At 34.0% G+C, this 14,383-nt stretch overlaps 1 protein-coding gene across 1 annotated transcript; it reads left to right on the plus strand.

Annotated features, from left to right (window-relative positions):
- Positions 1-6,492: 6,492 nt before the first annotated feature.
- On the plus strand, positions 6,493-14,383 carry LOC142615877 (phragmoplastin DRP1E). The gene is made up of 15 exons (XM_075788794.1): positions 6,493-6,987; positions 7,226-7,289; positions 7,423-7,530; positions 9,117-9,218; positions 10,234-10,284; positions 10,378-10,439; positions 11,695-11,785; positions 11,870-11,934; positions 12,304-12,498; positions 12,578-12,697; positions 12,780-12,850; positions 12,998-13,223; positions 13,356-13,406; positions 13,498-13,875; positions 13,964-14,383. The coding sequence occupies exons 1-15, from the start codon at positions 6,847-6,849 to the stop codon at positions 14,090-14,092; spliced, it is 1,854 nt and encodes a 617-aa protein (XP_075644909.1). The 5' UTR covers positions 6,493-6,846; the 3' UTR covers positions 14,093-14,383.

Below are 14,383 nucleotides of genomic sequence, written 5' to 3' on the forward strand. Positions count from 1 at the left end.
TTGAAGTGTGACTTCCCAACCAATTTCACCATGCAATAAAAAGTGAAACAACATTCTTCAGCATAACTCACTGAACCCCAAACAAATGAAGGACATCACTCCACAAGGTATAAGCATACTTACAATGGATCAATAAATGATCAACAGTTTCCTCTTCACATCGACAAAGGCAGCACCAATTCACAAGAGGTAACTTCTTAACAAGGTTGTCTATAGTAAGAAGCCCACCCCTAGCAGCTGTCCATAAGAAGAAAGCCACCATTTTAGGTACCTTAACACACCAAATGTTCTTCCAAGGAAAAGACATAGACGAGGCTGCTAGCAAAGAAGTATAGAAAGAGCGCACATCAAAAATACCACTACGATTCAATTGTCATATTATGGTATCATCTCCCCCCCTAGGTAACTTGGAGGAGATATATGTAAAGAAATCATCAAAGATCCCTGTCTCCTAGTCTTGAAATGCACGACGGAAACAAAGTTCCAACTTCTACCACCCCCATTTGGAGCATAATCAACCATATCAAAAATAATAGCTTCCTTGTTCACAGCAATATCAAACAGTGTCAGATATAAATCTTTCAAGACAGTGGGGCTACTCCAAGGGTCATGCCAGAATCTGATACGAAAACCTTCACTCGCCACATATAACACATGACCAAAGAAACTCTCAGCCCCCTTCCTAATGTTCTTCCACATACCACAACCATGTGTCCCTTTAACAACTCTAGTACACCAACCCCCACTAGCCTCCCCATATTTGGAAGCTATAACCTGCCTCCATAAACGTGTGACCTCCTTCCCAAACCGCCAAAGCCACTTTCCAAGCAAAGCTTGGTTAAACAGCCCAATTTTTCGAATCCCCAAGCCATCAGATTCCACTGGCCACACAACTTTCTCCCAAGCAACAAGTGAGAATTTAAAGACATCATCAGATCTCCCCCAAAGGAAATTTCTCTAAATTTTCTCTAATTTGTCCGCCACATGTTTTGGAATAGTGAATAAAGATAAATAATAAGTAGGGAAATTTGATAAAGTACTCTTCAATAAAGTAAGTCTACCTTCTTTTGACAAATATAGTTGCTTCCAACCTACAAGCTTTTTTTCCATCCTTTCAATGATAGGGTTCTAGATTGAGGAATCCTTATAATGTGCCCCCAAGGGCATCCCCAAATAAGACATGGGTAAACAGCCTACCTTACAACATAAAATATGAGCTAAGGCATCCAAGTTCCCAACCTCACCAACTGGCACAATCTCACTCTTACCAACATTTACTTTCAGTCCTGTGATAGCTTCAAAGAAAATTAGAACCATACGAATATGTAATAATTGTTCCTCAAAAGCATCACAAAAGAGAATAGTATCATTAGCAAACAAAAGATGAGAGATATGCAAACCTTCACGTGTATTGGGATGTGCTTGGAATCCACTGAGAAAGCCTCCATCTTCTGTCCTTTTCAACAACCTATTCAATACCTCCATTACCAATAAGAATAGGAGTGGAGATAAGGGATCCCCTTGGTGAAGACCACGAGAGCTGCCAAAGAAACCAACTAGAGACCCATTAATAAGCACTGAAAAACGAGCAGTAGAAATACACATCTTTATACATCTCCCCCACTTCTCCCCAAAACCCATTCTCTCCATAAAATAAAATAAGACACTCTAACTCACATGATCATAAGCCTTCTCAATATCCAATTTAACAATCACACACAGAATACCACTCTTCAATCTACTATCTAAGCATTCATTTGCAATGAGAATAGAGTCTAGTATCTGTCTACCCCCAACAAAAGAATTTTGGGAGTTGGAAATAAGTTTATCCAAAACACAACGAAGTCTATGTGCCAGAACCTTTGAAAGTAGCTTGTACAAACTACCTACTAGGCTAATTGGGCGAAAATCTCTAATATTGACTGCACTAAGCTTCTTGGGAATCAAACACAAAAAGGTGGCATTGAGAGATTTTTCAAAGATACATTCTTTGTGGAAGTCTGCAAAAAAAGCCAAGATCTCCTTCTCAAGAACACACTAGCATTTTTGAAAGAAAGCCATAGTAAAGCCATTAGGACCGGGAGTCTTATCACCCTTAGCCTCTCGTCTGGTTGCAATGATCTCTTCCTTCTCAAACTCCCTTTCTAAAACAATCCAATCAGTTTCATCCAGAGTTGCAAACTCTAACCCATCAATATTGGGCCTCCATAATTCGGTCTCTTGATACAAATAGGTTGGCAAGTCTCAGTCATCTTGTAAGAGATTCTGTCCAAGAAGATTTAAGGGAACAAAGAGGGTTACCTTAATCTTGTTTTGTATGTTCATTGTTTTGTTTCGAGATGTTCTAAAATATTGTTCACTAAGTTAATAGATAAATTTCATAATTTCCTTTCATTTTCTTTATTTGAAATTCAATATTCCATTTCTATCCATTTGGTTTATTTAAATTTAAAATAACGAAGAATTAGTTATGGAAAATGATAAACTTTTTTATAAGACCATACATTAAATGATTTTCTCTTAAAAGTTGGATTTTTCCAAAGGTGAACAAAGTAAAATAAGACCAGGGGAGTATTTTTATTTTCTTGGTGAAGGGATTAGATTAATGGGTTAGAATAATTTTTTTTTTGAAAAAAAAGATAAAAAGAACACGATTAATCTTATCATTTCAACCAAGAAATAAAAAAGACATTATAATTTGATGACCAAAAATTATTATAATTTTAAGAGAGAAGAAAAAGTTTTCAAAAGATTGTAGGTTGTCTCAAATAATAACAACCTTTTGTTCTCAACTTATAATGTCTTTCAAACTTTATAGGGATGGGGAAGAAAGGAGTGGAATGTTTCCTTCATTTTGTTTGGATGATTATTAGGAAAGGAAAAAGGTTGAAACTAGGAGGAACTTTCCTTTCCCTTGTTTGCTAAGCCAACGGTGGAAATTTCTGTCTTGAGCTGGGTGTTTTATTCAAGACATCAAAAACATACGTGTGTTATATATGGCTCCAGTTGTTTTGGTATGAAATCTTTTTTTGTCGGAAAATGTTTTTAGCTGAATACTTTGTTACTCAAGTTAGCTCAAGTTAAAGACTTTTTAGGGAAAACTAATTGTTTTATAGGGTTTGGTTATGTTTCAGAAAATGTCCTAAAAACGTCTTTCAGCGTTTGGTTTGTTGAAAAATTACAAATTTATATATATATATATATATATATACATTATATTTTTATACAGATATTAGATAACAATTTTAATTCACCATTTTGAAATATGAATACAAAACAACTAAAATTAACCTAAAAATAAGAACAATCATAATAAAATGGTCATCAAGGCCCATCTTATTTCATTTTTTATCCCATTGTTTCTTTCTAAACCCGTTCTTCAGCTAAATGAGATTTGTGCAAATATGACGATTTCAGCAAAGGGGTGAGGAAACAAGTAACAAGTAAGCTGAAATATGAAGATATGATCCATAACAAATTAAGCATAATTGCAAACTTTGCACATTAGTACACATTATGAAGGGTAAATATGTTGGTTGGTACATATTTCATTGATTGAGAGCTTGTTTGAAAGCTTGTTTCATAAATTCATAGGGTGCTTTGGCCATCATATTTTGGTCATAAATTCATTCAAAGGGCTATATTTTGGGGATGTGAACTATAAAAATACTCCAATAATTTGAGAATATTTTTATTGTGTCTATAAAGCAATGGACATCATTCATGTTTGTTCTTTGATTTTATCTATTATATATAATGTATATTTCAAAAGTTTTACAATTCTCTTGTTTGCATTTTATTTTACCTTGTACTTTACCTTCGTCTTAGAAATTTCTTCCTACCAAAAACAATCTCTAACCAAAACCTAAACAGAACATCAGTGAAGAGACGGAAGCCCTTTTCACATGATTCCAAAGGAAAAGGCAAAATAGATGGGACAGATACCCAGGTAGGTGGCCCCAATACACAACTCCTCATGTAGCTATGGGAGAACAAGGGCATGCTTTTGAAAGATGCAATTGTATCTGTAAGCTACTTGCTTCTTTACGAACATCATTGACATACACTAATATTGGGTGAAGGTTTTGGGGTTTGAGTAAGATTGAGGTATGTGGAATTGATGTCCCTAACAACTCAGTAAATATGCCATGATATTCTTTCATTTTGATGAGATTATGCAATTTGATTTTTTATTCTTAACTGCAGTGTGAGTTTTTTGTGTGTGTTATAATCGACAAATTTGTGATGGGAAAGAGAAGTGATACCTAGGTTTATACAGCAGATTGATAGTTTAAATGGTAAGAATTAGCAATTACAACAACATAACGTTTTTGGTTAATTTTCTGTTTAATTCTCATTAATGCATTCAACGTATATAAATAGATAAGGATGAGATAACCTCATCAACAAATCTTAAAAAATAGGAACTAATCCTATCCTAAGACATAAGAATTTATTTGAATACAAATAAATAACAATAGTAATCTATCTAGGAAGTCTTATTCTATCACTTATCTAAATTCAAATAATTTATTTAGTACCCAGGTCATAACATTAACACTATTTATAAAAAACAAGATAGCAATTCTAGAAGAGGAGGCACAAGATTATATCATACAATTTATAATACTAATTATATTAAGTCGGTGTAAGCATGACATATTAAATCTAACTTTTAATCTTTTATTATTAAAACAAATAATTATGATATATAGCTTAAATAATACTATAAAATAAATAATGAATTTAAAAAAAAAACTTTCTAGATATTTTTTTTATAGTATAATTTTGATTAGAGTAATTTTTTGAACTTTTAATTAACTCCTAATAGGATTTAGGAATTAAATTTGAAACAGGTTAAAACTATAAGGAAACTATATAATTTATATAAATATTTTAAAAAAATATCACTTTTATGGTTAACAATCCATTTTAGGAAAGTTTTAATACCACTTTTATGGGAAATGAAAGAAACTGCCAAAATATTAATTGTTTTATTTCATTTTCCCATAAAAACTTTCTTTAAATGGATTATTAACCAATGCCCTTAAGGCATTCGTTAGCATTTTCCATTGATTTATGGTCTTATATTTCTGTGTGTGAGTGTATTTTTGTGGTCTTATCTCTTTCTTATTAATTCATTGTATTCTTTGAGTTTGTGAATCCTTTCAATTTCTTTTTTCATTATTTGATTTCTCTCTTTCTCTGATGTTTTTCTTTGAATCCAATGAAACCGATTAATAAATTTGGTTATGATTGACCAATTGGTCAACAAAAAGTCAAAAATCTATCTACCCGAATAGATCACGTCAAGTGACGAGTTGACCTCAAATCTTTTTTTTTTGTTGAGAAATAGTTAACCTCAATTCTGATCTGAATCATTTCGTGGTACAATTAACCCAATAAATGAATTGTGGATTGAAATTTATAGCATTTTGTTGATTTAAGTCTTAATTGATATTCATCTCTCTAAAAAAAAAAAGTCTTAATTGAAATTTTCCAATGAAGATTTCTATGCTTTAAATCTTCTCTCCCTCAATTATTAAATTTAGAAAAAAAAAATTAATGTAAATGAAAAACGTTGTTGTTGTTGTTGTTTTTTTTTTATTTTTATAGAAGAAATGTAAATGAATAACCTCAATTCATAAGAAAAAGACAAAAAAATCAAAACAAATATGCGCTTAAAACACGGGCCCTTTTTGTTGAATGTTTACTAGGAATCGCCATGGCTTCGGTCCTTCAGACCAACCTTCCCATAGATAGGCTACTCTCTCTCTCTCTCTCTCATCATATTCGCCAACCATTCCAATTCCACCAATCCAATTTTGGACTCTTTTTAATTTTCTTACCTTATTAGCCTTTGGAGTTTGGACCTCAGCCGTCAAACGCCCATCATAACGTCTCGAATCCAATTCACCCACCCGTTGGTCCCCACATCCATTCAAATTTCAAATTTTCAAAACACGTCCATTCAATTCAATTACTGCATTTTAAAATTAAAATCAAAATTAAAATCCAAAGAATTAGTGTAAATTCTCAAATTTTTCAATAATTTTTCTACGTGACAACTCGTGAGCAGTAAAAATAAAATAATGAGTCTATATAGATTTATGATTTCACCATTTACAAATCGCTACATAACAAAATTATAAAATTACAAAAAAAATAGTGAGACTAAAGGATCGTTTGATAATTTGTTCTAATAATAATGTTTAAGTATTATGAAAATATATGTATAGATAAAAAAGTATTGTGAAAATATATATTATATTATTTAAATAATAATTTTTAATATTTAAATAATATTATACATATTTTTACACATTTTTCACCTATAAATATTTCTACAAATCAATAATAATATTGCTTCGAAAAATTGAATAATTTTCGAAACTTCATGCTTTGTACACACTATAGAGTGGACCCGACCAATTCCAACGGTGCACTGCACACCGCCTGCACTATATATCTTTTCTAAGTTTTCTCTGCCATATTCTAGACTTTTGACTCTTGTCCTAAAACTTTTTAAACCATTCATATACCGTTCGGCAAATTCAAAAAAAAAAAAAAAACTCTCTTTTAATTCTTATTCCTTTATTATCTTTCTGTTAGCGTTAGCTTCTATTCTATTCCAAGTCAAATATATCATATATATATTTTTCTTTTGTTGCTTGCTGCTTCTTGCTTTGCTGCTTCTTCTTCTTCTTCTTCTTGTCTTTCTTAGTTCCAACTAGTACGAGTCTAGGGTTTCGATATTTTCGGAGAGACTGTGAAATTCACGAGCTTTTTGTATTCTCTATTTGGATTTTTGTTTTTTGCTGTGAAAAAGAGAAGAGTTGAGAGGATATGACGACGATGGAGAGTTTGATCGGATTGGTGAACCGGATTCAGAGAGCGTGTACTGTGCTCGGTGACTATGGCGGTGGAGACAACCCTTTCTCTTCTCTCTGGGAAGCTCTTCCCACCGTCGCCGTCGTCGGTGGCCAGGTCCCCCCTCCCTCCTCTTTTCTCACCTTTTCTTTAACTTTCTAGAGAGAGAGAGAGAGAGAGAGAGAGAGAGAGTTTTGACTCAGAGAAAGTTTAGGAGTCAGGAGTGATTTTCTAGAGAGAGAATATGAGTTTTGCTAGAGAGAGAAGATGAGTTCATAAGAAAAAGTTGAAACTTTGAGCTGAATTTTTGGTCTGATTGGTTTTTTTTTTTTTTTTTGGTTTGAAATGAGTGCAGAGTTCTGGAAAATCATCGGTGTTGGAGAGTATTGTAGGGCGTGACTTTCTTCCTAGAGGATCAGGTTAGTGCCTTGTGTTTCAAAAAAAGAAAAAGAAAAAAAGAAGCAAAAAAGCTTTATTCTTTGATTTTCATTTTTTGTTATTTTGCTAATTGTGATGAATTTGTGGTATTTGAACTTGCTTTGATCGTTGCAGGGATCGTGACGAGGCGACCTTTGGTGTTGCAGCTTCACAAGACGGATGATGGAACGCAGGAGTATGCCGAGTTCCTTCACATCCCGAGGAGGAAGTTCTCTGATTTTGGTGCGTGATATTTTTACTTGTTTTGTTATGTGTGTGTATTTTAAGTTTTGTAAAATAGGCCGTAGTTGCTCGAAACAAGCTACAAATGGTTCTGTTTTAACTCTTAGGCTGTGTTACATTAATGAATAACAATTGGTTTCAGTTTTCGTGGGCCATAGCTATGTTCAAAATTATGTGTGAGATAATTTAAGAATTTGGATGAGACATATAGTAGGTAGTCAGTATTTCTGTATTAGCTCCTTTATGAAGAATAAGCATTCGGTCTTCATTAGTAAATTTGGAAATTTTGATGATAGCTAGCTGTTATCAATGAATTTTTACGAGATTCAACTAATTTTTTTTTCCTATAATAACTAATACATCTCTAGCTGCTATTTGAAAGCTTTTAAAGCATTATTGTCATGTCCTGTTTATGGGTATGTAGGGTTACCCTGTCTACTATCAACTGGGTTAAAAGCCTCTATTTGAAGCTCTATCATTTATTAGAGAATTAGATAGAATGGGCATTTTTTTTTTCAATGGGTTTACGATGACCTGTTTGTTGTGAAAGGAATTGTAGTCTGAGCTAGGCTTTCTTGCTATAGAAATTATGGTCCAGCTGTTATGCTTGCCTTTGTTAATATGCGGGCACTTTATGCTGAAGCTCTCAAGTGACTCCCAAATCAAGGAGAGTGATTTTCTTTAAAAATAGAGAGAAAGTAGTGGTCTAACACTGGTTGCAAAGGGTATTTTTATAGAGGAAATCTATCTTTTGAGTAAGGTTTTGAGGGATTCAGCTCCAATTTTTTGGGTAACATGTTTAATGAAACTGGTTTGGTATTTTACTTATGGATAATCAATGGTTATGTGGTATACTAGGTACTCTGTTTTAAGATTTTCGAAAGATGCTGTCAGTCCCAATTTGGTTACCTTTCATAAGCCATGTTTGGAGGCAAAGGGTAATCTAGTCTATTCTAGCAGTTATAATTTATATCTGGTTGTGTCTTTTATTCCTTGAGATTGAAAAGACCTTAGAAAATGGGATGGATAAGTAATTCATCAAAAAAGGAAGAAAAGAAAAGAAAAGGATGGAGTAGTTATCACAATGTTGGGCTTCCATCATAGCTTCCTTAAGGACTTTAACCTTTTTTTTTTAAAAATATATTTGGTCCCATAATTTGTGATCAGACTAGATAACTTTTTCTGTTTGTAGTTTTTCAGGCTTTGTTTAGTGCTTAATTTAATATTTTAAAACATGCCAATATGCTCTAGCTTAAATGGCATTTCCTTCACCCATATAAATGGGTGGAGGATGAGGTCATGGGTTTAAAACCCTTTAGGTGCTTGTAAATTACCAATAAAAAAAACTTCAATAGTTTAAAGCACATTATATTGTAAGGATTTCTGGAAATATTTTCATCTTGATTGCCTATTCAAATTTACTTTTGCCTTCTGTGGGGAGTGGCATGAGTTTAGAATTCTCCTCCTTGACTTGTATCAACATTCTTCAATGTATAAAGATTTCTTTGACATTGTTTATTGCCTTCTGTATCTAAGAGAAAAATGGTGTTGGAGCTGATATTTTGCCTTCTGAGTTTTTTGTACAGCCCTGGTTCGCAAGGAGATTCAGGATGAGACTGATAGAATAACTGGGAAGACAAAAATGATTTCTCCTGTTCCTATCCATCTCAGTATCTACTCTCCAAATGGTGCGTAAGCTTTATTACTTTTGCGTCAAATTTCTTTAGACTTGTTATTTTGGGATATATATATTTTAAAGTCCTTGGAGTTTTTGTTGCAGTTATTGCTCCATTCAGAATGCATATATGATTTTCATTTGTCATTTGCGGCAAGTTATGCTATATTGTATTAATCTCCAGTGCTAGACATACTTTCCGCAGAATATGTTTAGCTTCATCTGGAAAAGCCGTACTTTTTTGCAATATAATCTTAATTTGTTTGAGTGCATGACATTTTATGATGCTTGTGTAATTCCATTTCTTTGCAATTTTAAGCACAGAAATTTTTTTTTCTTCTATATTAGTTAATTGCCTTGACATAATTCTAAACAGAAAAGAAGTGATAGTTTGACTGAAAAAATTAAATTTTAACTTCTCCCTCTAACAATCCAAAAAGCTGATGCAAAATGCACTAATGTGTATAAATATTATCTTTTGCATGAAAAACAACTAGTCTCTCAATAGTTTCTTGAGAAGAAAACAATGTATGCATGTATTTGTCACTTGAGTAAGGCTGTTTAGCAGTAGTTTGAATTGTGAAATCTCACTATTTAGCTTCTCTTTGCAGATTTTATATTCTTTTAAAAAAAATCATTTAATGGTTTCTTTGTCATTGGCTCCCATGTGCATGGTGCATTTATTAAAGGAAAGGAAGAAAAAAATATATATAAGAAGGGAAAGAAAGATAGACAACAAATTGGTTTCTGTGGGTGTTGAGGAATGTGTGATTTCTAAAGTTTTTCATTGGTGCAATCTTGAGGAGTGTGTGTGATGTTTAAAGAATAACTATTTGGTATAATGCCTGGGACATTATTTTCAATTATTTGATGTGTTCCTTGCTTGCACTTAAATTTCATTTGCTCCTGATGTCTCGTACTGGGTAATGTTGCATGGCATGAATTTGAATAAACTGCTGATATCATTCTATTCCCCATGTTGTAATATATTTTTTTAACACTTATTCTTGTTTTCCTTCATTTGGCAGTTGTCAACTTAACCCTGATTGATCTACCGGGTTTAACAAAAGTTGCTGTTGGTATGTTCTGTATCTGATAAAACTTCTGGATTATATGTTGATTATTTTCCATTCATTAACTAAGATATTTGTTCCTTTTTTTCCTCTTCCCAGAGGGACAACCTGAAAGTATTGTTGAAGATATTGAAAATATGGTCCGAACTTATGTTGAGAAGGTAATGGGACCTTTTCTCCTAAAAAAGGGTACATCAATGTGTAATGTGTGGTAGACCCTTTCATTTTGGTGATCTATGGTTTTTCACTGCAACAGTTTACTCTTTTAATTCTTTTAAGAAGCCTAGTTGCTTAGGTGGTAACATTTCCCCCATTTTCCCTCCAATTAAGCAAAGTCAATTTTATTAGATATGAGAATATGGTGCTTCATGTATCGAGGTCTAATTTTTCCATTACATCATGAACAATGGAACTTTATGGGAATCAGTGATAGTAATTATTGAGATATTAATGAATCCCATAGGACACTTTGCATATTTTGCTGATTTCTTAGGCACATCTTAAGGGACATTTAGTGCCATATGGATAGGCTCATTTGAAAACATGATTGTTATTGGCAAAATACAGATTACACACTTTAAATTTGACTTGTTTTGAATTCAATCCTCTATGTTTCATTGTTTTTCTCCATTCCTACCCTTTGACTTTAATCTGTTCAGTCAATGAGCTGTAGCTCAACTAGCACTTCCTCCCCTTTATAAGTGCTAGTCCTTTTGTCTAGTTTTAATCACTTGTTGGTTTTAATATTTTTTCCAAAATGATGTTGTTTTGGTAGACGTAATGGTGAAGATTCGCGAGAAGTTGATGGAAGGACTATGTTGGAAACAAATGGAAGTTAAAGGACTGAAATGAAACTAAAGGACTATATTGAAACTAGGTCAATGGGTGTAATTTGTAATCTAGCCTTAATTATGTTTATGATTATCACATGTTCTGGATCGTTGTTATGTAGGATTTGATTTATCAGAATGAGCAGTTCTTGATTTGTCAACACTATTTATATATCACATAGCGATTGCACTCTAGATTTGTGATCTTATACTACAAGCTGTTTACATTTTTATGCTTAAAAGAACTGTATAGATACGGGTGAGGGGATAAAAATGAATAAGAAATTCTTGGATTGTCTTGCCTATAATTGTTGCATGATGTACAATAAAACTAGTTACTTCTTCTTTGGATCCTTGTTCTGCAATTTGTTTTGTTTTGTTTTGATATCTCTTGGTGGACTGGTATTGCGCTTAAAAAAAATCAACTAAAATTTTTATAGGTCACTTAATAATCTGTAGATTTTTTTAATAATTTTCCTTCTTCTCTTTCTCTCTCCCCCTCTAGGCAAGCCTTTCTGTCCTTAATTAGAGTCCAATGCCTTCTATTTTTGTCTCAAGTTAATTTTCTGTCCTCTGCTTTTTGCAGCCTAATTGTATCATACTCGCAATATCTCCAGCCAATCAAGATATTGCGACATCAGATGCTATCAAACTTGCTAGGGAAGTGGATCCCACTGGTATGTTTATGCACTTTTTGCAGAACTCTTGACTTGTCGCTTTGTTTAGCCTTCCCTTATGAATCCTGTTTGTAAATTGCACAGGTGAAAGGACATTTGGTGTGTTGACGAAGTTGGATTTGATGGACAAAGGAACTAATGCATTGGATGTAAGATCTCTCTCTCTCTCTCACACACACACAGTCTCTCTGTGTCTCTGTTTGTGTGAATACCCCCACCTTTATAAATGGATTTTGTTGATCATGTTAGCTTAGCTTTTAATTATTAGCTAATTTATCATTTAAGTCTCCAAGTGATTGGGATTAACATTTCATTGGGTTGAATTGTATTCAGAGTAGAACAGCGTTTTAGCGTATACTTTTTTCCCCTTTTATTGAAATGTTCCTTAAAACTTTGCTATAACAGTTTATTTTTGCTGGATGTCCTGTGTATTTTCTTGATTCAAAATTTCTTTGAAAAATATAAATGTCTTAAAATGTTTATTTTCTTTTTGTCTTACATACTTTATATGCTCTCAGGTTATTGAAGGAAGATCGTATCGCTTGCAACATCCCTGGGTTGGAATTGTTAACCGTTCCCAGGCTGACATCAATAAAAATGTTGACATGATAGTTGCAAGGCGCAAGGAGCGGGAGTACTTTGCAACCAGTCCTGAATATGGGCACTTAGCCAGTAAAATGGGTTCAGAGTATCTTGCAAAACTTCTCTCAAAGGTTTTTCCTTGTGCATCTTTCTTGCAAATTAAGATGTTTGTATAGGATATCAAACTGATGTTGTGGTCTTTGATTATAGCACTTGGAGTCTGTAATTAGGGCTCGGATTCCAAGTATAACATCTTTGATTAACAAAAGCATCGAGGAACTTGAGTCGGAGATGGATCATCTTGGTAGACCTATTGCCGTTGATGCTGGGGTGAGTGGCTTGGTGCTGTTGTAATTTTTTTTGTAAAGAAGATGCTATTTGTGCTTCCCTTAACTGAGATATGATGTTGTAGGCTCAATTGTATACTATCTTGGAACTTTGCCGTGCATTCGACCGAATTTTCAAGGAGCATTTGGAGGGAGGGTAAAACATCTTTCAACTTCTCTTCCAATCATAATCTTTCATGGTTTTTCCAGCTTCAGCTAGATCCGCCACTGTTTTAATTGTGATTGCAATGCTTATAATAATCCTGTGCGGTTTTGGAATTTTTTTTTTCCTTTTTAAAATTAGGCGGCCTGGAGGTGATCGAATTTATGGAGTCTTTGACAACCAGCTTCCCGCTGCTTTAAGGAAGCTTCCATTTGATAGGCATCTTTCTCTGCAGAATGTAAAGAAAGTGGTTTCAGAAGCAGATGGTTATCAGCCACACTTGATTGCCCCTGAGCAAGGTTACCGGCGCCTAATTGAGGGATCACTTAACTATTTTAGAGGTCCCGCTGAAGCTTCTGTGGATGCTGTAAGTTGTCTTGTTTTTCGTACTTTCTGTTTGTCAAGTTTCTTCTGGAATGCATTTCCAAGATTGCAGTAAGTTGTCGGAATCTAATTGGTAAAGGTTTCACCTTTGACTGATCTAGCTCTTGTATTGTAGGTTCACTTTGTTTTGAAAGAACTGGTGAGGAAATCAATAGCGGAAACTCAGGTGAATATTAGTGATTAGTATTTCCCTTAATTAAATACTGATGTTCTTTCAATGAGAACTAGGATTTATATTGATGTTTGTGACCATATAGGAGTTGAAGCGCTTTCCCACTCTGCAAGCTGAAATTGCTGCTGCTGGTGGTGAGGCCCTTGAAAGGTTCCGTGGAGAAAGTAAGAAGACAGTCGTTCGATTGGTGGACATGGAATCTTCATATTTGACTGTGGATTTCTTTAGAAGACTTCCCCAAGAGGTGGAGAAAGCAGGAAACCCTCCTGGGCCAGCCGGCACACCTATAGACCGGTACTCAGAGGGGCACTTTAGGAGGATAGGCTCAAATGTGTCCTCTTATGTGGGCATGGTGTCCGAGACACTTAAGAACACAATTCCTAAAGCTGTGGTTTTTTGTCAAGTCAGGGAGGCCAAGCAATCATTGCTAAATCACTTCTACATACAAATTGGGAAGAGAGAGGTACCTACTCTTTCTAATCCTTTATATTAACACCCTGTTAGACGTATTGATTAAACTTGATGATACAAATAACATGCCTTTATTTCAGGCTAAGCAGCTTGCACAATTGTTGGATGAAGACCCTGCATTGATGGAGAGGAGGCAACAGTGTGCACAAAGGCTTGAATTATACAAGTCAGCCAGGGACGAGATCGATTCTGTATCATGGTCCCGTTGAGGTTGATTGATGCTTGGAGTTGCATTGTATTATATAGTAATTGATATAGAGATCAGATTCTTGCTGAATTGTCCTAGATTCTTGGATAGCTCAAATTATTTCTCTCAATCTTTATTCTTTTAATTTGTTCTGCAATTTTTTATAGTACTGAGTATTGTTGTATTGCAAACTCGATCCTCCTTTTGTTTTAGCACTAATATATTTATGTTTTGTAAATCTGTAGAACCTGCTTCCCTATGATACATTCATGTATCAGACTGAAATAGTTCAGCTTCTCTTCCACTTGCTCTT

The sequence above is a fragment of the Castanea sativa genome, chromosome 11, assembly GCF_040712315.1.
Source record: "Castanea sativa cultivar Marrone di Chiusa Pesio chromosome 11, ASM4071231v1".
In the NCBI taxonomy this organism is placed as follows: domain Eukaryota; kingdom Viridiplantae; phylum Streptophyta; class Magnoliopsida; order Fagales; family Fagaceae; genus Castanea; species Castanea sativa.